Source organism: Annulohypoxylon truncatum (genome assembly GCF_022578515.1).
Source record: "Annulohypoxylon truncatum strain CBS 140777 unplaced genomic scaffold F4807scaffold_15, whole genome shotgun sequence".
Lineage (NCBI taxonomy): Eukaryota > Fungi > Ascomycota > Sordariomycetes > Xylariales > Hypoxylaceae > Annulohypoxylon > Annulohypoxylon truncatum.
Window position 1 is genome coordinate 157,776 of NW_025953801.1, and position 25,824 is coordinate 183,599.

A 25,824-nucleotide genomic window follows, 5' to 3' on the forward strand; every position below is an offset into this window, starting at 1 on the left:
TTTGATTTAATATGCAGTCGGATAGCGATTGACCGAGGCCAGTCTCTTACAAAAACGGGGCCGGTTAAGTGCGGTCTTTCTTCAATTCCCGTACAGCGCTACCAATATCTCTTCTTCCAAATGTCATAGTACATTAGGAAAAAATGCTTAAATTCTTCAAGTCATTCGAATAGCCGGTCATTATATACTACCTAGGTAGTTATTCAAAGTTTCCTACGATTAGTACGACATGGTTCTGCCATAGGATTTCATCTAAGAACCATTGTTATGTGCTAAGTGCGCTGCTTACCTACTTGATTACCTACATAACTGGCCTTAGTCGGAGCATATATTTATTTGTGCACCCAGTTCTCAAACTTACAACCCACTTATCAGGTCTATGACTACCTAAGTTCTCAATCAAATTATTGTGGTAATTTCTATGTGGATCACATGCTAGATTCTCCAGGTGAGTATGAAGATAATGGTCACGTTCATAGCAAGATAACTTGAGCACTGACATAATGAGGCGCTTAAAATTTGAAGGTGGGGTGAATACGCTTGGTTTGAAACTGCTACCAACACACGGATTCACCTAACCACGTGTTAACGGCTGCTAAAGAATACTACGTAAGGAACAAGATTCAATTATTATTAGTCAGGAACGCAACGTTCACTGCTGCAAAACTACCTAGATAACAAGCATTAGCTGACCACTTAGATTGGGGATAGTAAACATTACGCGGCTGTTGCTACAAATACTTCTATCCTCCTCGCATTGGTCATCAGCGCAAGCGTGAGCGTGAAGAGAGCCGAAAAGACGATGACAATACCCACATTCGATTCCGCAACATACAATATAACAATCAACAATAGAGGCAGTACAGCTAGAACAATAGTCGTAGTTCTGCTAATGACGAAACTGACTGATGACACTTAATAGATCAATTCCGTCTCCTACGTCAGTGATGTCGGTTGTCTTGTTTGTACGCCGACTATTACCAAGTCATAATGATCGGCGGATCGGGTGTTTGTCTTGCCCGAAACTGAACGCCTAAGACACGATGAAATATCAGAAAAGTTGTATCTGAAACCCTTTATATCGTCGTCCTTGGCTTTTTACTTCCACGCCTTGTAGTCTGGCCCCTTTATTGGAAACATCCCATAGACAATCTCTCAAACCAACTATGTAGAAACTCGAGGTCACATTAATTCGGACTATCACAGTAAAGCCTCATCTAGCTTATAATGCGACGGTATGACAGACCAGGCTAAGAGCAAGGTCAATGATCTCACACGTTATTAGTTTATTCACCTGTGAACATAAAATACTGCTCAGGTCCTGGTAGTTATATCAACCCCAAACCCGTAAAGGAGAACCCCCTCAAAATACCTAGAAGATGACGGTCAGTAATTGTCAAATGGAGACACTGGATACAGCAGCAAGTTGAGGACGAAACTAAAGTTCGCCATAGCCGCAAGATGTATAACGTTAGACGGAAGTGTTAAAACCGAGCGGGAAGAGTTGCTTGTGAGGTTCAGAATTTAAAGCTATCTCATCTTCTCTATGCTCTCGATTCCGTCAGGAGAGGCAGCATCTTAGAGGTGTGACCCGTTGTTGTTGACGACTGTGTCACAGAGCGAGTGGGAGTAGCAGGTAGCTCGCCGTAGGCTCGCCAGTATGGTAGTAATCGACCTTGATTAACGCCTGGCCCTTTCCTGGAACCTTTTGATGCCTCCAGCCCCTTATATACGTTCTCAACGTTCCACAGAATGTAGCTAGGGTGCAGCAATCCCGGTCCTTGATATCAGTCCCCGACTTAGCACAATCATAAGGATTGACAACAATAGTCACCCAATGCAATCCAGTCCGCAGCATCGTCTTCTGGGACTCTACGAAAGGAAAAGAATCCGTTCTCGACATATGAGTATTCCATAGGTATCGTGGATATCTACCTAGGGACCTAGAGTAAGAAGATATACCCAGCTTTTATCTCCGCTCCTTTCTTTTTAGGTTTAGATGGAGATTTTGGAAATATCCATTCGAAAATACACACTTAATGATTCCAACATTATAATGTAGGCAAATGAGTTTAGGTTAAACACCATGTATTCAGAAATAGATTATACATTTATGGTGAATGTCATAACATAGATGGAGTTATCAAGCATATTGAAGGTTTCTATTCAAGGGTTCCGCCACTATCGAATTTACTCTCAATCAAACCAAATCAAAGTACATATGTATGCTCAGAATGAATCTGTACGTGAGCCACGTTGGATTCATAAGTTTTATCTCTTGAATTATCTTTGAGTGAAAGTCTATACGTGTTTCCCGTACTGTTATTAATAGTGAGCTCTCAACACACCATGCCACAACGATGATTTGCTAGATTATTCGAGCTAACTAGAGATGAATTACTTACCTACATATGTTCGACCTTATCCAATATCTTTCCATGCATAGCCAACCTATTGTTGTCACCCCTACCTTCAGGCCTCATACCGTGGACTGGCTTTTGCATAGGTATCCTTTTACTTAACTCACCTACTATTGCAAATTCTTCTGAATACATCTCGTTTGAACTAATTGTCATTCTTATCCAGTAATTATCTAAAAATGTTTATTGTTACCTATATTTCAAGTAAAATGTATTGGTAGGGCTTCGTGGACTGAAGTTGGTTAGGGGATAGGAGCGGATGACATATTAATGACTAGGGCCGTTTATAGAGACAATATCTAGCCGTAATAGTGACCACAGTAGTTCACGGATTAAGTTGGTAATTGATATGTGAACAGAGGTACCTATCATACAAAGTTAGACAATCAAAGCCTTAGACACACTTGAAATTCACCTTCTTGGTGTATCTATTTCTCTGAACGATATTGCACATAATTTTCAGAGTAGTATCGAACCCCTTTTTATAACTTCCTTCCAGGTTTTATAGACTGGCATACGCCATGAGGAATGAAGAGGTACGTAGCCTTGTGATGCAATACCTCATCCGAAGTCACGATGAATCTTTGAAACCGTTAATCAACGAAACTATCCAGAAACATTCATATCATAACTAAATCAATATCTTCTAAGATTCATAGGTTTAATAGCTATGATTCACGGCATCGACTTCGTACATCTAATTGTCTTCTAATGTTGTGACCAAGTGAATCAAACAGCCGTGTAACTGTCCACAACACGTGGGTATAACTGTGTTTGCTTGCAAGTCAGAAACGAGCGTCGCAATGTCATAAAAGAGGAATAATTCTTAAATAACTCTTCTCGATGGAGTATTCTTGAACTTCCGGATTATCATCCAGCACCAGCGACTATTAGTATGCGCCTCCAGAGCAACTAGTAATAATTGTATCATCATCGCTCGCCATTCACGATGGATCCTCTACACCACCGAACATCAAATAAGGACCACCGGGGATGTTGTTATGACCTGAAGTCAAGGGACGGCTGGTTCAAAGGCCCTAGAAACACGGCATGGACCATCGACTCGACCGTCAATGGTAAAAGCAACCCATCAGGTTACGATAGCAATACTCTCATCACCATTCTCCGTTGGTCTCAATTTTTCACCAGCGGTATGACATTAATACTTTACGTATTCACATTGTCGGCCCCTAAGTTATGGCTTACACTTCTAGCGAGTGTCGTGGGCTTCCTCTCCTGCTTGTTCAGCATATTCGCACTCTATCTCAGACATCGCTGGGCCATATGGCTGGCTATCCCGGAGATCCTGATCACTATAGCTTGGATCGTATTACTCACCGCAAGCTCTCTCTCCTGGCCGCCAGATTCAAAGGCGAAGACTTTCCAATTGGGAATGATAGCGATCGAAGCCTCGATGGTCCTTTGGATACAGACATTCCTGCTGGCGATAACACCTGCCTTTCACAGGATGCTGCCCCGACTCTTCGGAGTAAAGAATAGCGGTGTCCTGGAATCGCACCGATCCATGAATGGATCTCAAGAGAGGGTAAGGTGGCCCATGACGCCAGAGAGCGGGAAGCTAACTGGCAACGAGCAGCCAGGTCTGGCCGCAGACGCGGCCCCAATGCCCGGGAATTACAACATGTATCCCCCTGCAACACCATCTATCGTATGTCCGCAGCCGACTCGTAGAGGGCCTGCACCATCCGACATTGAACTGCAGGACTACCTCGTAGCTCAGGGGGCGGGAACCCCAACACCCACATCTCGAACGCTTACGACTCCGCATAGGTCGGCTGCGCATTCAACGCCGTACGCCGGATCAATAGAGACGACGGGCGGACACCTTGGAAGAACTCGGTCAACCGCTGGTGGACTTCCGCCATTAGAAATTTCGAGAGGTGTTAGTCCTGCATCCGTGGACTATGTTGGCCCGATAGAGCCTGTCAGTCCTTTGTCGAATATTGACCCATGGTCAACATCGTCTGTCAGGGGAGGCGATGCCCGAAGGGGTTTCTAGAGATAATTAAGAAAAAAAACGATGCAGTGTATGCGCAACGAACATCATTTCTGCCCTTGTTTATCGAGACGACATATTAGGTTACTTAAAGGATTTATTGTCAGTTATCACTTTTCGTTTACCCACTCGAGGGCGGAGTTCTGTCCTATTCCGACGTCGCCAGTACGAGTGGGATCTGGGGTCATGTTTCTGGGGATTTTCTATGTCAGGCAGTCAGGTAATGGTCATTTTGGGTCTCGAGGAGCTGCGTTTCTTCGACTGGCCTTGGCAATTTCGTTCTGGTACTAAGGAAGTTGACGAGAACAGTAGCGTTACGCGATGTACATATAGTTCATGTAGGCTTAACTCACCTAGGCATAGATGGGGAGGATGGTGACAGGTTACTACATTGTCTCAGCGTATCATTATACCCCAATAGACAAACGAATAAATAGGAGTCAGGCCGTCGCGACGATCAGAAGGCAATTAATAGATATTTCTAATTGATTCTGCCACGGTCCCCTTTTGGCTAGGTTATCGTTAATAAGATAACGGGCGAGAATGAATTAGTGAATTAGTGAATTAGTAAATGAACGAGCGGTATGAAGGGGCATCAACGCCACAGCGGAAATCGTCGAGTCCCATGTCGCCGCGCTTACATTGATTTTTCGAATGGATTCTTTATATCCGCAAAACATACGAGAATGTCAGAAATGACGTGTTGTCGATTACCCAATAAGAGAGGATCGTGGCTTTTCTCGCAGGGGCAGTCCCATTCGAAAGGGGACGGCTCTCGGATGCGGAAGAGGACCGGAAATAGTATCTGCAACAGCTGCATCAAGTGAGCAATCGGGAAAGCTGGTCGGCGAAAGGGGTTTGCTGCAACGATACCACAGAGTACATATGATACATAGGTATGCTACATATGACATGCCTAAGCAACGATCAACATCGAAGAAATTGATTGCGTGGGCTGCGAATCAACTGAATCGACTCGATCGACTGGATTGACTCGATGCATTTGTTAGCAAGGGTTAGCGAACCGGTGTGATGGATCATAGAGACGCTAACGGATGGCATCTGCAGGTTCATATGGTTCTTATCTTGATCAACTTTGAGCTACTAAGGTACCTACTTACATAGCCATCTTAGCAATCTTAGAGAGCCACCAAGACGCGCCAAAGGGACACACCAAGGGGCCACACCAAGGGGCCGCCTGGGCACCGAAGAGCCACCACGGTGGCACTGCTACCTTGCCTGCCCTTCGTACCCTCCCTCTTTAAAAGATACATGCCGACGCAGTAAAAAAAAAAAAAGAGAAAAAAAGATGATAGATCTTATCGGAAACTGGCTCATGCCGCCACTACGCCCATGCAAATGTCTCATGATAAACCATGATACCCCAGCGGACTGGTTGAGTTGTCTGCCAACCAATTCGACGCCCTGGACGCCCTCCTTCATAAACCCCCCGTCGGAACCGCAAAGCGCATCCACACCCAAAACTAGAAGTTTTCCCTTTTCTCCTCGTCGCCTAGAATTGATGAAATACATACATACATGTGGCTCTTCGAGTAGACTTGTCATTACCCCGCTCTCCCAGCTGAATTAAGAAGGGATAGGTAGTCGAGTCCGCATGATCCGGTCAATCGGATGTGCTCACTCCCTCCCTTGACAATCTCCACTGCCCATCCACTGCCATCCGCTGCCATCCATTGCCAATCCGCTGCCAACTCTTTACCAAAAAGGCCACACGCGGCTTTACTATACCCTATTTCAACCTTGACTCAAAGATTCAATTACCTAACCACCTAACGGGCCCTTTTATTATAGAGATCAACTTGGGTTAGGTCCAAATTCGCCATGACGATGTCTGAGGGAGACGGCCACAATGGGCTAAATGGGCTAAATGGGCTGAATGGGCTGAATGGGTCCCAGAGATTGTCCACTCAGCCGTCCGCGCCTAGGAAGAAATTTGCGATTCCTCCCGTCAAAAACGCCTGTCTATCTTGGTACGTCGCAACGCCAAAGATTGCGTGCGCCTTTTTGCGCCTTTTTGCGCCTCCACCCCCTAGACTACCCAGACTACCAACCTACCCTATCGAGATGGCATCCGCTAACTCCTTATTGAAGCCGCGCATCGAGGACGAGATGTAATGGCGAGAACCCATGCGCAAGTGTACGCAAAAACTCTGATGCTATTTCCTAGTTCGTATCTCCTTAGCGTCTAAAAAGAAAAGAACTAAGAAGGGGAAAAGTAAAAAAAAAATAAAGGAGAGACATGGAAGAATGGAGTGAGACTTTCTAACTAGTGCCATCTTTCTAGTGCCTGACAAAGGATCGCGAATGCGTGTATAAACCCAGTAGACGAGGAGGGCCTCGCATTCGCAAGAAGGCCCGGCCGATGTCAGATTATCAAGACCTGGCCATATCGCTTCCTACTCAACAAGAAGAAATCCCACAGGACAGTAAGTTGCCGATAAGTCACCGTCCGAAGAAGAGGCCTGCTCGATGCTAATTCAGGGGTAGCGCTTCTTATCGAAAACTACATAGAGCCCGGCGCAGGTCTTAAGCCCCTGGCTGATATCTGGAGGGACAGCGATGCTATTTATGACAATTTATTTCAAGATATTTTGGCAGATGCCACCACCCCCAATGTCCATGTCCCGATGGTCAGGACCTACGGAGGGAATGACCGGGCTATGTAAGATGTTTTGGTAACTTTTCTATGTCCCAACTGACCAGTCCTTATTAGATTGAATGCGTATTATATATGGATCCATCCTTACTTCCCTATTCTACCGCCGCCAGAAACGCCGCCGGTACTTGATGAAGTCTTGCCTCTCTACGAAAATGAGAGAGCCAAGTTTGAAGAGCCGACTTCAGCTATCGCTCTGGCCATCTCCGCCATCCTGGCCCTCATACCATGTCCCCAGGATCCCAACCCAATGGACCCAGAGTCAATCCGCTGGAGACGGGCGTACTCGCAATTCTTCGCTAAGGCAGCACTAGAGAGCATCGAAGCTGAGACGGAAAGACCTGAATCGTCCATTGAACCGCCAAAAGCTCTAGATGACTCCGATGATGAGATTTTCCGGGAGAAGTTCCACTCACAAGTCCCTTTAGAGCTAGAAAGCGTTATCGCCCTCGATCTTCTCAGCGTCTACGAATATGCGCAGCGTGGGAACTTGAAGAAGATGCGGGCCAGGGTTGGAGCTGCTTTGATGTCCGCTATGTCCTTAAACCTCCACACTCGTAGTGACGTTGAAGATGAATATTCCGAAGCGCGACGTCGGACGTGGTGGATGACATATATCTGCGTCTGTCAGGGGTCAATTGTTAGCAATACAGTACGTCCCATTATCGAAAGGAGTGATCCGAACCTTCGCTAATATTGGCTAGCCCCCGACGCTTGATGTCTTCTCATCTACCTTTAATGCTAAGTATCCGACCATCGCGGCCGACCCAGAGGTATTACTCCTGACTTTCATGTTCTACTTCTCATCTAATCATAGATAGGCATGGCCCTTATTTGTTCAAGCTCAGCAAGCCATTCTTGCGGCGACCCAATTCGTCATCGACTTCAACAAAGCTAGAAAGGAGCAAGCGGATATGACTCGTATATATAATAGAATGCGAGAACTAGAACGCGTGTTGGAACCTTTGATCACCAAATCCGAAACATGGCTATTAAATTGCCCACTAACGCAGCCAGTCGACAGGACGGAGTTAGTGCTATCTCAGTCGTTGCGGTGTATTTCGCGCATCAAGCTGAACAGGTATTGTCTCCAGTTGAGATTTTGACTTATCATAAGCTAATGTCCGCACGCAGTGCTCGAATCAAAGTCCACCGGTATTGCGCTTTCTTCGATCTCGCCGTGTTTTCAGGGAAACATTGTGATTTAAAGAGCACAAAAGAGAAGAATGGAGGCGACAGCCCGGAAAGCGTAACCCAACTCCAATCATGCTGCACTTCTAACATGGGAAATACGCCATCCATGGGCAGTACGCCGTCTTCACACTCGAGTCCGTCTGGAGGATCGGTGTCACCCACGCTCTCCAACCGATCTACACCTAACGTAGATTCCTGTGGCTTTGCGTATCAGCCGATGGCACCTGTTCAACCATTCCCATTCACCACCCATCACTCCTCGAAGATATGTCTGAAGTCCGCTTTAAATATAGCTCAGGCATTCGATTCCATGCCCTACCCGAATCCTACTGGCTTGCTTTGCGACGCGCCATGCTACCTAGGGCCATCTTCGACATTGATCACACCACGGACGATGCCGTCTTTCGCCTGTTGTGCGATGCAGTGCAGTTATGCGTTGCTTATGGTCAAGGATAGAACAGAGACGATGTACCCCAACGCTAATGGCGAAGCTGGGGCTCTCGTTGATAATCTCCGCGACCGTCTGCAACAAGGATTAGTATCCATTTTAGTAACACTTGAGAACTATGCGACGGCTTTCGAAGCCTTGGGTGGGATGAGAGGTAAATCAATACTCTACCCCTTTTGTTTGGAGATATAAATGAATAGTAGCTGACCCCTGATATAGACCAGATTCGAGATAAGGTTGATTTATCGCTAGGGTTCTGACATGGGCTGGATGATCTTTCGTTATGATGGAAAATACGGGTGTTCTGTGGGCTATGGAGGCATTCTAGGGCGCAATCGTTATATGTAGCTTCAGTGGCTTCTCCTCTCCTTGGACTAATGCGACGGGACTTCTCGATGATCGAGAGCGGACAGATTCAGTCATTATGTTTTGGAACATATGGCTAGGTATGATAACGTAAAGTAAATAATCTATTGAAGCTATGCCAATTAAGAACTGTTGAATAGCTCGGAGCCATGTATCGTGTTAAGGTGACATTGATTGTCATAGCTGGGCACTCACCTAGGCAGAATCAAACCAATCCATTATCTCCAATTCGTTACCAACAGGATCATGGGTATTTATGCATGCATAGTGGAAGGACCATTAGTGATTAGTCCACATGACTTGGTGATACTGCATTAACTTTACGGACTCTAGCCCACGACTACCGACTTGACTGGCCGAACCGATAGACCCACTTCTTCCGGGTCCGCTCCGGTGGTGGGTCCGGGCACTCGGCGGTCCTAAATTGGAAACTGGAAATACATAACAAGTCCTAGGATAAACCATTCTGTATGTACCTACCTAGATAAACACAACATCATACACAATTGGATTCGCCAAATTCACCTGGGCTGAGTTCGTACCAGGAATTAACAATGGCTAATCCTGGGTAAGTTGAAGATTACGCTGATAATATGATTACCCCTGAAAAGCTTTACAGACTCCCAACTACTATCCAGGATATATCAGTTGGGAATTCGCTCCTGCTTTATCCATCAGTGTTAAGAGGCTCACCATCGAAGTCTTAGTGTATAAGGGCGGAGATCACATAAGTTATCAATTATCGTCTCAATAGAAATAGGGGCAAAGATGGACAAAAGATCTAGAAACAAGGAATATAAGAAATTAAGTAGATAATATACCTTTCATGAAAGGGTGTTGGGAGAAACTTGGCCCATATCTCTTAGATTTACTGGCCTTCACGCATTGTGAAGGGGAGGAGGAAGAACTGAGGCCATACTTCACCGGCGGAGGGGAGGCCCCCCTATACAACGTACATGGCATCCTTATATTCTGAGACGCCGGCATAGTCGACAACTATAGTCTCTCGGCGACGACATCATCAGCGTAACGACCTGCTCCGCAATTCTGCCCTAATGACTGTGTTTACCACACTTCTACCACAATCAAAAATTCCTATTCTCTTTTCCTTTCCTTCTTCCTTTCACCTTCCACTTCACCTCTCTCACTTCACATCATCTTCCTCCCAACCATCCTCTTCTCTTACCAAAACACTCCGCACACACTTCCTTGAACACAAGCTCGCCTTTGGCACAAGCTTGTTTTCTTTCTTCTCAAGTTGCAACGCTTTTCTCGAACACTTTATTCAATCATGCCAATCTACGCTGAAAACATGGGTTCCTCTCCCAAGAGTACCAGCTCTGCCGAGACTGGCTCCGGCATCCGTGACTCGGCCACCGCAACTTCTGGCGGTGCCAACACCAACGCTCAGCGCAATGTCACCTCGGGTGGACGCACTAACCGCCAGCCTATCATCACCTCGATCAATGACAACGCCGACATCGAGACATCTGCTGCTTTGCTCGAAGCCGACGAGAATGCCGAGTCGTTTGATACTCCTGGCTCGAACTACGCCGACGCTCAAAGCGTCGTGACGCCCATTCGTCGCATCAGCAGTATCATCCACTCCGAGCCCATTGACATCCCGGCTCGTCGCAACGGTAACGGCCACGCCGCTACCTCGCCCCTCCGCGGCGCCCCCCGCGACGTATTCACTCCGGGCCGCCCTCCCAACACGGGTCCTCGCCACGTCGGTCCCGACCCTGCTCTCTTGACTACTCCCGTTGGAGCTGGTCGAGTGGTTAGCCCTACCTTCCGCCGCCTCATGTCGCCTCCCAACGTCATGGGCCGTAACCTGACCCCTCCCGCGGTCCGTCCTAGCGTCTCTTCACCCGCTGCTGCTGCAGCTCCCGTGGTGACTGCCGACCTGGCTATCCAGACCGATGAAGGCGAGGGTATCTTCACTATGGACGACGTCCCTGGTAGCCATGACCGCTCGAGCGTCTTATCCAACGGCGATCGCGTTCTACAGATCACTAGTCCCACTGATGGCGTCTTCTTTCCGGTCACTTTCCCCGATGGTACGCCTAGCTCTTCGCGCGCCCGTGGAAGTGGAAGCGGCACTGTCTGCGGACCTCGCGGTCCTCGTGGCACTCAGGACAATCGCAGCGGTCGTGACAACGGAACCGGCACCGTCTGCGGCCCTCGCGGCCCTCGCGGCCATCCTGACATGGGAACTGACACCACCCGCCGCGCCCGCAACACCCGCGACACCAACCTTCTGAGCAGCTCTGTGACCTCTCTGATGCCTGTCTCTTCTCACGGCGGCAGTCAGTCTTCGCACGACGGCGAGGACGTCGACCGAACCATCCGCGTTCGCGGCCCGCGCATCGTCAGCTGCGGACCTCCTGCCCACGTCGTTACGGCTATTCCGGTAAGTTGTTGAAGCCTTTTTTTATTTGAACGGGAGCTAATGTGAATATAAAAACAGTCCAGCTCGTCGCTGTCTACGGAGGCATCCGCGGACCTCGAGCACCAGCCGCTCCTCACCACGTCTTCGCGACGCCGCCGCTCCTACGGCGCTATTCCTGGTCGCGACAACGAGGGCGATGGCATGGGCCAGGACCAAGGTCAGCGAGATGGCGGTTTCTGGAGCCGCTTCACTCGTTCGGAGGTTGTCTTGTCCGCCATGTTCCTCTGCTCAGTCGCCTTCGGCTTCAGCTTCATGGTTCTGGTCATGGTTCATCTCTGGCGCTCCTCTTAAGGCAGACTACCTAGGCACGTGGAAAGGTAGTCGCATGTGAATTCATGCGCACGGAATGGAGATGAGACGAAGCAAGAGTGCGGTATGGCTATGGCTTTTAGGTAGTACCCACTGACGATATGTCACTCGGACCAAGTACGCATATATGGATGCGAATGCACTGTGGTCCCAATGAATAAATGCACCCCTTTCCCCCAACTTTGGCGAGGTAGTTCGTGACTTTCGTGTTCGTGACTGGCTTTACGTTAGGGTTGGCATTTTTACTATACGTATAGTAACTATACGTATAGTTGTATTGTACTATACCGTATTTTAACTTCATTATACGTATAGCGGAACAGATAAACGCATCGGCCCCGCTTATATAGGGGTTATCCGCTTATTACATACATTAAGATCCACTTGAAAGTACCTAGGTATCTCCCATTGCACTTATTTTCAATTGAACTGCTCCCGATCGCATTCAATCAATTCATTTTATTTACTCGAACAAGACTAACAATAAGCCTTATATAATAAGACTAATCATTTTCGCTTTTAAATCATTAGTCAAACTGTACAAAATGGGTTGTTTTGGTAGTAAAGCCCACTATACAACACTATACTGGTTACTATACGTGATTTATATGGTATAATTAGGTATAGTGTTGTATTGTGCAACTATACGGTATAGTAGTGCTACTATACCAAATATACCCATCACTACTTTACGTGACATTTGCATGATGCTATAAGACTACCATGGATATTTGTGGCTTACGAGTGTGTACCTAATTTTGTCCCGGTTCGGGCTGGCTGTATCGCTATATCCCGCCAAGCCGCTAGATATTACAGTGTCTCCGTTCACTGTATTTTGATTAATTATCCCGTGTTACATGCTGTATTCTCTTAAATTCATTAAAACAGTACATCATAATCCCCATCGGAGCCCCGAATGATAGGGTACCTTGTACCTAGCTAAACCCGCTAGCTGGGTACATCTCCTTAGGGGAATTAGGTCATCCATAAGCCACTGGCGTACATTTAATCATGTTTCCGACTTTAAAGAATTTCAGATACTGATACACTTTATTCTAACCATCCATTCACCTGGACCGAGACGTCCGCGAATCTACGCGTGAGACTTCGAATTGTAACCTAACCAATACTCCAGATTATCCTGTTACGCTAGAACCACCCCTTTCATTACTGACTTCCTCAAATAAAAGTTGGAGGCTTGTGCGGATCATAGGCTGTGTCCACTTGCGAACCGTACGCAGTATTGGCGTGGGGATCGTAAGCGGCGCTCGGGTTTCTACTATGACTGTCGTACTTCCTCTGCATAGACCCCATAGCGAAATCACTAGGGCGCTCATGTGAGAAATCATCTTCCACGGTTGCGATGAGGCCTCGTCTGTCATCCTCGGGGGAAGGGCCGCGGTGATGGATGATGGGCTTTTGTTTCTCGACCTCCATATACTTGTGCCGATTCCACGTTTTGACCCGTCTCAGGAGACCATGCTGTGGTTCCAGGCCGTCTAGAGCTCCGTCTTTGCTTTCGAAACCGCCTTGGCTTCGTTTATTGCGGGAATCTCGCAACTGAAAGTACATCAGGACAAGCGCAATCACGATTGCGAAGGCAGCTCCAAACCCGAGTCCAATCATTTTGGGACTGGTATCGGTATGGACTCCTGAGTCTGCGAATGCATCATTAAATGTGGCTTTCAGCTTGTTTGAACTTGTGGCCGAAACAATGGACGATGCAAGGAGGAAGATGAACGCCAAACCCGAGGTTAATAGGCCGAATATGACTGCCATAGGGGAGAAACATGATACAATGATAAAGAGGCACGTCAAGACCGTAAAGATAATGCCAATGATGTATCCAGCACCGAGGAAGGTCGACGTTTTCCCATATGACTGAAGTTCGTCAGCATACGCTGAGGAAGACGTCCCTTGGACTGAAACGCCGTCTAGATGGAGATCCGAGCTAGGATCGAATCTAAACCCGATCTTCGGTGTCTCGCAAGTAGTCGCGCCATCATCTTCAGAACAGGCCGTCAAGAGGTTAAGGCTATAGCTAGGCGCGAGACCTAACGATTTGGCGTCTCTATCCGAGCCAACCCAGTCTAGACCTCCTATTGCCGACAAGTCTTTCAAGAGCGCCGAGGCTCTCAGTTTTGACGGGACACTAAGGTCCTCGGTACTGATCTGGGCTAGTCAGCGTGAGCGCAAGTCCCATAGATAACGGACATACCGTCAAGTATTCTGCCAATACATGTCCACCTACCCCGGAAAGGACGACTACGAGGGTAAGGAGAAGAGATATAAGTGAAAATAAGAACGCAATGACTCCATAAGCCTTGGAAGGGTTTCTTTTCGACATCGTGCCGAGTCTTGACTTGCGAGTATAGTATGAGAAAATTAGGGAGTAGCTTTATGCTCTGAGGACGAGAGGATGAATTTATCATGTAAGTCACCTTAAACTTTTTATTTACTAACATCGCCGATATAATAAAGGGTTACCAGCTAGTTGGTCGGGCCCTACAAGACTTTCATACCATCCAACGCTTATAGATACAATCAGGGATTACTATTGGTCGCTTCGCTACAATGTCATGCACAGATCTATTTTATAATCGGATAGGTTGCATCCAGGCGGGTTGAGCTAGCCGGACCAATACCTTGAACAGCTAAGCGCTTATAGTGCGCTGCGCCGCGACCTTCTAGAATTCCGGAGGCCCTGAAGCAACCCCTGCCATCAACATCTTGATGAGATTTTATCACAACATTAACATGGTCATCTCAGATCGGGATTTGCTGGCTATTCTAACATCATCCCTCACTTGATATCGTTGGTGAGAACTTGCTGGCGCCACCATGGAAACTATCAGTTCCGTGCTGAATGACTTGGCCAAAAGAGTGGCGCAGCCAACCGGAAGCAGTGTAGCCGTTTACAATGCGCCTCGCTCCCCGCGCTTCGATAATACAATCGCAAAATATAGGGCATTCTCTGGATACCTCGTGCCGGCGCCGAGTGACAGTTCCACGGTCCAATGCTATCCGACGGATGGGCCCCGGCCATGTGCTGGTGTTCAACGGTCGGGCAGAACCTGGAGCAACCCAAGACCCTGTAGGGCTGATCTCATTTTAGAGATTGGACTATCCAGAAATAGATTGCAGTAGCTTCATCCAATCAACTTACACCATTTACGAGCCGGCTATACATTTCTTGTTTCTTGATATGTTGACGAACATAGTATAATCACTAGGCTTAGATTGCTATAACATGTAGCAGCTTCATTTTACCATCATGTCGGGATTGTATAAGACAGCATGCCCGCGCCATTGTTGAGCTCTCCTTTACACTACCAACCCAGTACCTTTAATCCTAACCTATTCTATCCTACTACTAATAAGATGTTGTCGTGGTTCGAGTCTTCGAGTATAGCCTTTGGGCTAGCAGCCTTTGCTACTCTTGCCAATGCTGCGAATTACGATGTCACAGTTGGTAAAGGGGGCCAACTGAAATTCGACCCAGAGACGTTAACAGCACAACCCGGCGATACAGTTACCTACAAGTTCTTCGCGAAGGTAAGGCTCACCACCTAATAAACCTCCAGGGTCATTCAGTTAACAGATACCGTTAGAACCATGCCGTTGCGCAATCTGCCTTTGCGACCCCATGCCAATTACAAGATAAGGGCATCTTCTCGGGCTTCACTCCCAACACCTCCCCTGACGTAGAGGCTCCGACGACCTTCACTATCACCGTCAACGATACAAAACCGTTATGGTTCTATTGGTGAGCTCAGTGTTCGTCCGACTACATAAGACCGATTACTAACCAAATTCTCTAGCCCTCAGACAAATGGGAACCACTGTCAAAGTGGAATGGTACACGCTATCAATGCGTAAGTCATACTTATATGGCTACGTCTTATGATTCTCATACTGACATTCTATCAGACCGGCTTCAGGAAACACATTCGACGCATACAAGGCCAACGCTCAAAAGGCTGCTACTCCGAGTACCCCCCCAGCAGGAACTCTACCCTCCGGTGGCCTTCGGAAATTGCATATTGATGTTGGCTTCGACGGAAACTTAGTGTTCAACCCCAACAATGTGACCGAATTAGTCGGAACGGTTCTCGAATTCGGGTACAACCCGCAAGTAAGTCATACCTAACACCAGCTCTTGCGACCAACCCACTGACTCGCGTCAGAATCACTCCATCGTGCAATCCTCCTTCGACAAACCTTGCCAGCCTCTCGACGGAGGCTTCGCAGCTCCGTTCGTCCCTACTATGCAGACCCCTTCGGGCGTGACCTTCGAAGTCATGGTCGAGAACACCAACCCGATCTGGTTCTACTGCGCGCAGACCACAAAGACCCACTGTCAAGCGGGCATGGTCGGGTCCATCAATGCCGCGGCGACTGGTAACAAGACCTTCGATGCCTTCGCAGCGCTGGCAGCCAAAGCGCCACCGAGCACGATCCCGCCGAACACGCCACTTGCCGGAACGCTGAAGGTAAACGGCACAATCATCTCTAACGTGGGCGGCAACGTGCTTAACACCACTGGCCTGGACCCCTCGCTAGTCGGCAACGTGCCACCGCCAGGAAGCAGCTACTCGCCGTACATTGGGGGCATGGCCGGCGGCGACCAGCCCGCCGATTACCAATGGGCGCCGTCCATCAGCGACGAAGCCGTCGAGTTCCTGCAAGCACTGCAGTACATCAGCAACGCGCTCGTCGCCTTCCTCTTCGACGGCTACGTCCGCCTAGCCGAAGGCGCGTGGACGGGCGTGTATCCGCAATCCATCGCGCAAACCCTCGGATCTCTCACGGCGCAAGCGCTGATCCACCGCAAGACGTACTCGGACTCGCTGCAGCACTACTCCAAGCCGACCGTCGGCGTGTGCCAGTATAACGTATCCGCCTCCGACGACGTGGACGCCTGGCTGCAGGACATCCAGACGATCATAACGCTCTCGATAAGCGCGAAAGTCGACGCCATGGCCCTGGCCGCGACGACGGACGATAGCTGGGTCGTCCCGGCGCTGGCGACGGAGCTCGGCGCCCAGGCGCGCATGTCCGCCGTGCTGAACATGATGCAGAGCCGCTACGCGGCCGCAGCGCCGCGCGAGGCGCTAATGCCGTACCAGTTGGCTTACTCCTACATCGCGAATAAGTACGTGACGAGTTGCGGCGACAACAGCATGTCCTTCGGGGGCAAAGTGTTTCCCTCGCTAGAAGTGGCGAATAAGACCGTCGAGCCAAGCAGCGGGCGCTTGCTCGCGATCAAGGTCGAGGTACCGAGCGGCAGTACTGGCGACCACTGGGTGGCGTGGATCGGGCCCTGGGGCGGCTTGCAGTACACGGCCGTCGCGGCGGACGGGACGGTCGCGGTCCCGGCGAGTTTGTCGGGGTACGTGTGGGCGGTGCTGACGACGGCGAAGGATCTCAAGGCTCGCGATATCGAGAGCAAGGCCGTTGCTGGGCCGGAGATGATATGGACTACGCAGCAGTGGGGCTCTTGATCGTGTTTTAATGATTGTTCTTGGTGATGTATAGCGGGGTTGTAGATATGAGATGGATTTGGTTACTTACTTGTACATGTTGCATTTTGCGGCGCGTCTGGATAGCATTAGAGGAGCATGGGTAGCGTTTATTGCGTTCTGATAATTTAGACGAATTTGTTATTTACTGCTTTAACTATATAAATTTGAACTTTAGTATATCATTGAAATTGATGTTAATCACCTTGAAACAATACCGACCAGAAAGCATAAGTTAACTCCCAGGAAACATCCACGCCTAAAGCCCTAGGACCGACCAGTCCCCTACCCCCTAGGACTCGGCGGCCGCGAGCCACCCGCGGGATCAGGCGCATACAAGTAATGCAGTCCATCATACGCATCCCTCCACGCCTCATCAACCCCTGTATTGCCCTCCGCCGTCGCGCCCACGTCCCTCGCGCCATACTCAAGCATGGGATAACACCAAACCAATCTAACCCCCTCAGCCTCCCCCGTAAACAGCACCGCGACGCCGGCAAACACGCCACGCTCGTCGAAAACGACCCTATGCTGGCCAGGGGGCCCGGTCACAGGCGAACCAGGCAGACCGGGCCACTCGCCCAGGGGCCCCGGGTCCAAGGGAAACAGGTATATCTCGCCGTCGACGCGGCCGAGGTCCACGCGCTGTGCGCGGTACTGTTCAAGCAGGATGGTGTGTGGGAATTCTACGCCGCTCCAGCGCGGACGGGCTTCGTTTGTGTGTTGCGAGAACCATACCCCGCGGTTGAAGGCCTGCCATATCGACGCGGCGTTGAAGACTGTGTAGAGGACGCGCGGGTCCGGACATATGTACCACTGCGATGGGGTGTTGGAGTTAGTAGGTGTAATTCTTAAGTAGCTATTAGATAGATAGGTAGGCAGATATAGGAATTTTCGGATAAGGGGCTTGAGTTGGAGAAGACGCGTACGGCCGCGATGCGGTTTTCGGGGTGGTTGTTATTCCAGTCGTCGATCTCGTCTCGCTTCTCCAGGAGCAGGGAGGAGATGTTGGTAGCTGGGCCAAGAGCTTCAGCGTGGGCGTTTTGCGGAATGACGTGTGCGTTGGTGATAGGTGAGGCTAGTAATATATGGGAGAAGAGCAAGGCGAAGATAGTGTAAGGCCTCATCTTGCTGGTTTCCTACAGGCTAGACTCCGAAGCTTGCGAATGTGCAGCTATGTACGCGTGTGATGTCCAGAGGAATTGTACTAGCCTAGACGTAGCTGTTTAACAAGAAATAGGATAGAAATAATTCTAACGTATCAAAGTATTATGGAACACCAGTGCTGGAAGGCGGAAGGTGCAAACAGTTTGCTGGCGCAAATTGTATCGTACCTCGTTACATAAGGCACATAAAGGGGAAGAACTATCGGATTGCTGTACCACCTTACCCTAGAATCCATGGTTATTTTATTAATATATCACGGCGGTGTAAGAACCCTAACTGTGATAGCTCTTGCTTGAGCTCAGTAAAGGTATAAAACTGTATGGGTATCAAGGTTAAAGGGGCCACGCCCCCCTAGGAATTAATCATCAACTCAATCGACGACAATAACATCGCGATCCTCCCCCTCTTCCTCGTCTTCCACTTTGATTACATCTCCAGCTCTGTTCCCCCGTGAGGGTACCGGTTTCGCCAAGACCACCGTCTCAATGAGAGCCGGGCTCATATCCTCTGGTCCCATAGGGAGGGCGTCGACATCAATTTCCATATTCAGCAGAGCTTTGATAATGACTTCACTTCCGGCCTTACTCATAACCTCGTTAGCCTCCTTGCAGAATTCCGAACAGACACACTCCGGACAGCCCGTCTGACAATGGCAGTGCTGGACTCTCTCCAGCGCTTGGACGAGGAGCAAGTCAATAAATTCGAACGCCTTGGTGCTGATACCGGTTCCATTCGCTCCCCCCTTCGCATCATAGAACGTCAGTCTAGCAGGTCTCTTCCTCGAGGTTTCCTTTCGTGCGAATTCCTTCAACCCAGACTTACATTCTGTCCGGACGTCGTCGGGCAGACTTATGACAAAATTAGGCATCATACTGATGATGGCGTGTTCTGCGGCGTGTATGGCGCCGGCCACGTGAAGACGGCGGTCGACGAGGATCTCGAGGGCCAGCTTCGGAACATCGAGCCACATGCCTTTGCTATGGCGGATAATTGGAGGGTTATCGACCTGAACGGCGTCGAGAATGCGACGTTTCTTGTCGACTTTAAAATAGCCGAACACGTTCTGGGTGATGCGTATCGAGCCGTGGAAGGCGCGTGAGAGGGAGCCTGGAATTTTACGGATGGCTTCCGTTTCCACCGGATCTACGTCGGTGAAGTCCCGTTGTTGCGTTGTCCATTCCACCATCACCTTCTCTACCTTCGCGATCTTCCTTTCGGGTTGGAAGTCGCGCACTAAATATGAGTTGCCCTGATGTAGAAAGATGGCACCATCATAGATGGTGAAGAAAGCCCTTGATGCTTCTAATTCTTCAAGAACGATGTTTTTCCCGTGGGATATGTCAACAATTGCGAAGTGATCGTCTTCTGTATCTCTAATCGCCACGAACTTGGACGGCATGGGTCTAAATCTGTCATGGCAATGGTAGTACCCCAGGTCATCCCTGATCAGACGCTCTTCTGCAATCTTTGAGAGGTCTTTGCCGAAATAAACAGCATCTTCAACAGGCTTGATGGGCATTTCGTATGCTGCACATTGAATATGACCTTCTAATACCAGCATGTTATTCAAGTCGACTTGAAGCTCGCAGTTAGGTTTGGTGAAAAGTTCGTCCGGGTTTTGCATATAATGCTGGTCGGTCGGAAAGCAATCTCCAACAAGCACAGATAGCGAGTCTTTATTCCTCCTGCCAGCTCTCCCGCTCTGCTGTCTCAAATTCGCAATGGTATACGGGAATCCCAGTGTGATGACACAATCCAGAGTACCAATATCAACACCCAGTTCCAAAGCAGTAGTCGCAATGATGCCCATTAGTTTGCCCTCGAACATTTCACTCTCGATTCTTCGACGGTCTTGCGCCGTATACCCCCCTCGGTACCCCATTACACGTGCCATGCATTCTGGACGACCTAACGACTCCAATTCGGATCTGGCTGCCGTAACAAGCTCCTCACACTGTTTCCTTACGCGACAGAACGCTATTACACGAACGCCACGGAGAATCAATTGACAGAATAATCGAGCGCATTCGGCTATAGCATTGCCGCGGCCGCTTGTCGGATCACTAGGATCTTTATACGGTGTATTCCAACACAAGAACTCCTTTCGACCGGACGGGGATCCATCAAAATCAACCAAATGCACATCGTCGATACCAAAAATTGTCTTGAAATGTTCTTGTGGGTTTGCCACGGTGGCAGAGCATGATATGAACCTGACCTTTCGGTTTCCCACTGCAGCACATATCCGTCGAAGCCGTCTCATGATAAATGCAACATGTGATCCCATCAAACCGTTATAATAGTGTAGTTCGTCAACTAGTCAAATATTAGTGAGCAAATGGGTATTTCTAAATAGAAGTCTACATACCGACAACATAGCGTAAGTTCTGGAGAAAACTCCGCCATCTATCCTCCTGGGGTAGTATCGTGAGGTGAAGCATATCAGGGTTTGTAAATATGACACGAGCCTCGTCGCGGATTTGGTTTCTTTCGTTCATAGGTGTATCACCATCAAACGTCTCGACGAGAACGTTTTCTAGCCCTGTAAAATACGCCAGCATATCCCTCAAGCTCTTCTTCTGATCTTGCGCTAGGGCCTTGGTTGGGAAAATATATATCGCTCGAGTATTAGGATTTTGCTCCAATGCATGTAAAACAGGTAGCTGATAAATCAGAGATTTGCCAGAGCTTGTGGAGGTCGAAACCACAACATGGTGACCGGCCTGGAGATTATTGATTGCTTCAGCCTGGTGGGCGTAGAATTGCGTAATTCCTTTCGCATTATACAGAGCATTTACCATGTCCTGGCTTAGGAGAAAATCGAGCTCGCCAAAAACAGGTTCTTGCGCTTCGAATACGCGATGACCATCTGGTACTATCTGATCCGTATACCATGGGTTACCTTTAAGTTCTTGGATGATTTCAGGGATGCTCTTCCTCTCCTCGGGTATTGACTTGGGTATAGTACTCGGCTCAGGCTTGGGAGTAGTAGTTGCTGATTCAGAAGGAATGGGAATGTATGGTGTAGCTTCTTGGCGAAGTATTATTTCCGGGTCTAGGTTTTCATCTACGCAGCGGTTTATAAAGGAGCTCACTGCATTCGTGAACTTCTGGTTACGCTTTTCAATCAACGTTGTCAATTGCTTCTGACTGTAAACAGGCATTTTCAAATCTTCGTCTCGAAGTCTCCTGTTGGGATTGCTAGGCTCGCCAGTTTTCTTGTTCTGAACTTGTCTTTTAAGGTCGCCGTCGACAAACTCGAAGTATAAAACCTCACTACCACCAAGAGGCAAGTCATCGGGATGGTGGCTACCGAGTTCATCCAAACCAGTGAAACCGCCAACAGAGGCGTCAGGAGCGGGACCCTGGACAGTAATATCTTTCGATCTACCAGACTTGAAAGTCGAGTCTCTTTCTGCTCCCTTGATGTCCGTCTGCAACATCAGCTCATCCACGTAACTGAAGTTGATGCCATCTGGTCGCAACGCCACGATAGCTGCGACATCTTCAATCGTTAGCTTGCGCTTCGTATTTGATTCGACGGCAGATCGGATAGTCTCAAATGTCGTGGCCAAATGCTTGCGCGTAGAGCAGAAAGTAAAGACTAAATTCAGAGCCCGATGAGTCTTGTCTAGATCCTTGAAGACTTGTGGCCATTCGATCTTACACTCAATTTCTGGATTCTTTCTTTTCTGGCGCTGGGTTGCCAAATGACTCCCCGATTTTGCAACTTTCAATCGGTCTGAGCTGTCCCCTAAATCTTCCGAGGGACCGTCCTCTTCAACGTCTTCAGCGTCTCCGACATTATGCCTCTTTCTTTTCCTATTGATGATTTTGTTCGAAACTGTAGCAGCCTTCATGGAGGACATCTTATTTATAATCAAGATACATTAGTACGAGGGTGCTGAACGGAAAGCACCATCATTATTAATAAAAGATCATGGATTTGCATTGACGTCGTAGACTCAAGCCACGCGATTTTGTTCGCGCTGGTGGCGCGAAATCTAGACGAAAACACGTGATTAGCCAATCTGTGGCTCCCCTGATTACATAACAATAAGTACCGTGGATACGTGATAATCTGCTACAGTTAAGTCACTAGGTATTTCGCTAGTTCATTCACAAATTACATCGCAATATCAAGATAATTTGGGGGGGATGTAGATATGAATTAGGTGTCTGGTAAGTAACAGAAGCACCCTGGTAGCTATGAGCCAGTCCTCGCAAGACTGAGAGGTACCGACCGAAGGCCGAGAGCTATGAGCAATGAATCATGGCAATTTATGCTCATGATATGAATCGGGCAACTAAGGCCACAATTCAGTTCAGGCATTTTATGCCATAAACTAGGCTCAGAGTAGTGTGTAAAGAAAGATAGCTTTTGATGTCTGGAACATGATGTTCTTCCCGCGACATTCCCTCCAACGAGTATGCATTGTTGTCATCATGCTCCCCCCACAAATGACCACTGCGGTCCATAGAAAAATCTTCCCAATGCCTTCCCTGAAAATGCTCAATGCCAGAACTCCCCTCCCATTCATTCATCATACGAAACGCTGCCAAACACAAACATCTTCCATCTAGGCTTGCTCCCCCAATGAAGACAAGAACGCCCTCTTCCTAGCACGAGTCATGGGTCCCTCCATTTCCAACGCCTTGCGCTTAAGCGAAGACTCCACCGAAACCCTGCTCTCTGGGCTTGGACCACGAGGAGCCTCCTTCACAATCTCAACCTCAGAGTCGAGAATGGAGTGGTAGCCGGAATCAGGATGAGCAGACTCTTGTCGCTCAGATCCAGAGGTCACCTTGACCTCACAATCAGACTCGTAGTCGGGTAAATCATCAGATACCCCACGATCCTCAGTATTGTTTGTTCCAGCGCAAGACGCTACCTCGAGTGCCTCGTAGTATTCATAATCGGGTAAGTCGTCATTGATACTAGCCGTCTCCTTGGTGGCAGATGTGTTGGATTCATCACCAGACCCATCGTGAGATGTGCCTTTAGGAGTGCTATCGGAGATGCCATCAGATGCGTTCTCAGGTGCATTGACAGGGTCGATTGAAGTCTCGGGCAGTGCGCTATTTGCCGCGTCGACTTTCGTGACGATAGCAACGGACTCAGTAGCATTCTAGACTGACTGGAGTTCGCGTCGTATCTTCCCGATTTCATTGAGGAAGCTCTTGGCATTGACCGCATTCATCTGAAACATAGTTAGCATCATGTAACATTTGATCAGGCGGGTGAACGAACCTTGAGCTGGATGCTTACGGCGCCACCATCTTCAAGGGCGGTGAACAGCACACCGGTCGCCTTCAGCCCAGACTTTTCCTGGAACTCCATACCCGGGATGATAGCCGTGTTGAGAATCAACCGGTGGGTCGAGTCCTGTCGCATAACCAGACGAACGACATTGGACTTGCCATCCTTAAGAGCAGAGGCCTTGAAGCTGCCGGGGACAGGTAGACCTGTATCTTTGGCGTATGTGACAGAATCATCGGGTACGTTGATTTTCAAGTTACCCGCGCCTCGCTCTTTCCAAACAGAGTTGGCCTTATCCAGGTGGAAAATCTTCGCGCGGACTTGCAAGATAGTAACTTCGCCAGTCTCGCCGTCGTCGATAGCCACTAGAAGATCAATTAGCATAAATCTCAGTAATAATAGACACTTCGCAACTCACCACGCTGGAGCTTAGGCTTCTTCTTATCATCAACAGCCACGGCCTTCTCTTCTACGGCTTCGTGGTCTTCGTTATCGGCAGCCTCTTCGTCGCCAGAGCTGCTTTCCTCCTCGTCATTATCCTCCTCCTCGCTAACAGGCGCTCCGAATGGCTTGGCTGGCTTGTTGCTCTTAAACGACTCGCCTGGCTTGCCAAAGCTAGCGAAGGTAGGGCCCCCAAGTTTGCTGGCGAAAGATCCGCCAAAGGGAGTGCTCCCAAATGTTGTTGTTACTTCTCCTACTCGGCCGAAGGGAGAAGTTGCTCCGTTGGACGCGCTGCTGCCAAATACTGATGTAGTAGGCTTCGTAGTAGCGGCGGTACCAAAGGGCGACGGAGAAGAGGAGGGGCTGGCGAAGGAGGATAGAGGTGTCGAGCCAGCTTGTAGAAAGGGCGAGGCTTGGGAAGCGAACCCGGCGATTCCAGAAGAGCTAAAGGCAGAAGCGGATGTCGTGACGACCTTCTCTTTCTCGGGATTGGTACGTCCCGTAGATACTGCCTGCTTCTCGCCTTCTTTATCGTTCTTCGGAATTTGTTCAGACTCGGATGGTACCTAGAAATAGTTAGTAAGTACGATGATTTAGATAAAGCAGAGGGTAGGTAAGTTCTTACAGCAATTGCATCCGAGTTCACCTTGGACTCGCTCGAGACATCTCGAGGACGCTTTTTCTCTGGCTCCGACCGTTCGGTGCGGCTTAGAGAAGCGCCAGCGTGAGAACCGATAGGAGAGACATCGCCATTTGCGTCAGAAGTTGCGTCTCTGGGCTCATCGACCTCATCGTGAGCACGCTTCTTCTTCGGCGACGAAACTTGTTCTTTGAGATCGCTGCTTTGGCGTTCAACTGACTCGCGATCGGGGGTTGACGCCTTGGTGGGTGCCTTATCAACGCTTGCCGCGGCGTTGGGCGCGGGGTCTGACGGTGCGGCGGACATTGTAGATTGATCAGATTTCTCCGAAATGACAGTTTGTCCTAATTCTTTGCGAGCAGCTGCGGTATCTGGATCTTCAGGTGTGTAGTTTTCTGGTGTAGGACTACGTTTGCTGGTCTCCATTTGGTTAAGAGACGCGAAAAGTGAAGAAAGCAGCGTTGATGGTTGAGGTTGATAACAAGAAAGTTGGTTGTGCAGTTGTTGGTTTGAAAGAAAGAAAGGTTTGCGTAAAGATTTGGGTTGACCTTTTTGTAGAATGTAAAAAAAGGTTCGGCAGAAAATTGCGGGGCGTTGGTAGTTAAAACGGTTGACGGTTGCTGGGTTGAAGAAAAAGAAACTCGACAGTGCAAGTGGTGAAATATTTAGCTGGGGCGGTTGCGAGTGCAAAGCTGAGGCTGCGCGCAGTGAACTGGAGATACTAGTAGATTGAACCACAGACCTTATTGTGGCCCATTGTACCTAAGTACCGTGTAGATACAAGGGTACCTTGATGTTTAAAATGTGGGGCCGGATAAACATTGGTCAAACATTTGATTTACAGACGTATTATATAAGCGGGGTTACCGTGAAAGTCAGATTGAAACTTGGGCGGGTACCTCAGGTACATA

The 25,824-nt window shown here is 48.7% G+C and overlaps 8 protein-coding genes across 8 annotated transcripts; 4 read left to right on the top strand and 4 right to left on the bottom strand.

The window, feature by feature from the left end:
* The first annotated feature begins 2,746 nt into the window (after positions 1-2,746).
* Positions 2,747-4,731, top strand: F4807DRAFT_76242 (uncharacterized protein). The gene has a single exon (XM_048003459.1). The coding sequence runs from the start codon at positions 3,370-3,372 to the stop codon at positions 4,438-4,440; it is 1,071 nt and encodes a 356-aa protein (XP_047854380.1). The 5' UTR covers positions 2,747-3,369; the 3' UTR covers positions 4,441-4,731.
* Positions 4,732-6,141: 1,410 nt separating this feature from the next.
* Positions 6,142-9,144, top strand: F4807DRAFT_76166 (uncharacterized protein). The gene is made up of 9 exons (XM_048003458.1): positions 6,142-6,428; positions 6,550-6,595; positions 6,743-6,884; positions 6,940-7,120; positions 7,172-7,766; positions 7,819-7,887; positions 7,936-8,195; positions 8,249-8,910; positions 8,976-9,144. Exons 1-9 carry the CDS (start codon positions 6,280-6,282, stop codon positions 9,014-9,016), a joined length of 2,145 nt encoding a protein of 714 aa, XP_047854381.1. The 5' UTR covers positions 6,142-6,279; the 3' UTR covers positions 9,017-9,144.
* Positions 9,145-9,957: 813 nt separating this feature from the next.
* Positions 9,958-12,145, top strand: F4807DRAFT_424678 (uncharacterized protein). Its single transcript, XM_047997894.1, has one exon. It carries the CDS (start codon positions 10,414-10,416, stop codon positions 11,545-11,547), a length of 1,134 nt encoding a protein of 377 aa, XP_047854382.1. The 5' UTR covers positions 9,958-10,413; the 3' UTR covers positions 11,548-12,145.
* Positions 12,146-13,062: 917 nt separating this feature from the next.
* On the bottom strand, positions 13,063-14,230 carry F4807DRAFT_460157 (uncharacterized protein; the record flags this gene model as incomplete). The annotated part of the gene is made up of 2 exons (XM_048001482.1): positions 13,063-14,055; positions 14,102-14,230. 2 exons carry the CDS (start codon positions 14,228-14,230, stop codon positions 13,063-13,065), a joined length of 1,122 nt encoding a protein of 373 aa, XP_047854383.1.
* Positions 14,231-15,264: 1,034 nt separating this feature from the next.
* F4807DRAFT_460158 (uncharacterized protein) lies at positions 15,265-17,387 on the top strand (the record flags this gene model as incomplete). The annotated part of the gene is made up of 5 exons (XM_048001483.1): positions 15,265-15,438; positions 15,495-15,649; positions 15,705-15,758; positions 15,814-16,018; positions 16,071-17,387. The coding sequence occupies 5 exons, from the start codon at positions 15,265-15,267 to the stop codon at positions 17,385-17,387; spliced, it is 1,905 nt and encodes a 634-aa protein (XP_047854384.1).
* Positions 17,388-17,538: 151 nt separating this feature from the next.
* F4807DRAFT_467398 (uncharacterized protein) lies at positions 17,539-18,532 on the bottom strand (the record flags this gene model as incomplete). The annotated part of the gene is made up of 2 exons (XM_048002487.1): positions 17,539-18,221; positions 18,335-18,532. 2 exons carry the CDS (start codon positions 18,530-18,532, stop codon positions 17,691-17,693), a joined length of 729 nt encoding a protein of 242 aa, XP_047854385.1. The 3' UTR covers positions 17,539-17,690.
* Positions 18,533-18,796: 264 nt separating this feature from the next.
* Positions 18,797-22,528, bottom strand: F4807DRAFT_424684 (P-loop containing nucleoside triphosphate hydrolase protein). Its single transcript, XM_047997895.1, has 2 exons — positions 20,941-22,528; positions 18,797-20,888 (listed from the first exon to the last, which is right to left on the bottom strand). Exons 1-2 carry the CDS (start codon positions 22,439-22,441, stop codon positions 18,943-18,945), a joined length of 3,447 nt encoding a protein of 1,148 aa, XP_047854386.1. The 5' UTR covers positions 22,442-22,528; the 3' UTR covers positions 18,797-18,942.
* An 882-nt stretch (positions 22,529-23,410) lies between these two features.
* F4807DRAFT_76425 (uncharacterized protein) lies at positions 23,411-25,426 on the bottom strand. The gene is made up of 4 exons (XM_048003460.1): positions 24,899-25,426; positions 24,251-24,839; positions 23,824-24,197; positions 23,411-23,773 (listed from the first exon to the last, which is right to left on the bottom strand). The coding sequence occupies exons 1-4, from the start codon at positions 25,337-25,339 to the stop codon at positions 23,702-23,704; spliced, it is 1,476 nt and encodes a 491-aa protein (XP_047854387.1). The 5' UTR covers positions 25,340-25,426; the 3' UTR covers positions 23,411-23,701.
* Between the last annotated feature and the right edge of the window lie 398 nt (positions 25,427-25,824).

Bases quoted from the DNA above. Each gene is read 5' to 3' on its own strand.
- F4807DRAFT_76242 (XM_048003459.1), top strand. From the start codon at position 3,370: ATGGATCCTCTACACCACCGAACATCAAATAAGGACCACCGGGGATGT.
- F4807DRAFT_76166 (XM_048003458.1), top strand. From the start codon at position 6,280: ATGACGATGTCTGAGGGAGACGGCCACAATGGGCTAAATGGGCTAAAT. The intron at 6,596-6,742 runs GTACGCAAAAAC...CCATCTTTCTAG, and splicing joins GCGAGAACCCATGCGCAAGT to TGCCTGACAAAGGATCGCGA. The intron at 6,885-6,939 runs GTAAGTTGCCGA...ATGCTAATTCAG, and splicing joins AGAAGAAATCCCACAGGACA to GGGTAGCGCTTCTTATCGAA.
- F4807DRAFT_424678 (XM_047997894.1), top strand. From the start codon at position 10,414: ATGCCAATCTACGCTGAAAACATGGGTTCCTCTCCCAAGAGTACCAGC.
- F4807DRAFT_424684 (XM_047997895.1), bottom strand. From the start codon at position 22,441: ATGTCCTCCATGAAGGCTGCTACAGTTTCGAACAAAATCATCAATAGG. The intron at 20,889-20,940 runs GTATGTAGACTT...ATATTTGACTAG, and splicing joins GAACTTACGCTATGTTGTCG to TTGACGAACTACACTATTAT.
- F4807DRAFT_76425 (XM_048003460.1), bottom strand. From the start codon at position 25,339: ATGGAGACCAGCAAACGTAGTCCTACACCAGAAAACTACACACCTGAA. The intron at 24,840-24,898 runs GTAAGAACTTAC...AACTATTTCTAG, and splicing joins TGAACTCGGATGCAATTGCT to GTACCATCCGAGTCTGAACA. The intron at 23,774-23,823 runs GTTCGTTCACCC...ACTATGTTTCAG, and splicing joins CCGTAAGCATCCAGCTCAAG to ATGAATGCGGTCAATGCCAA.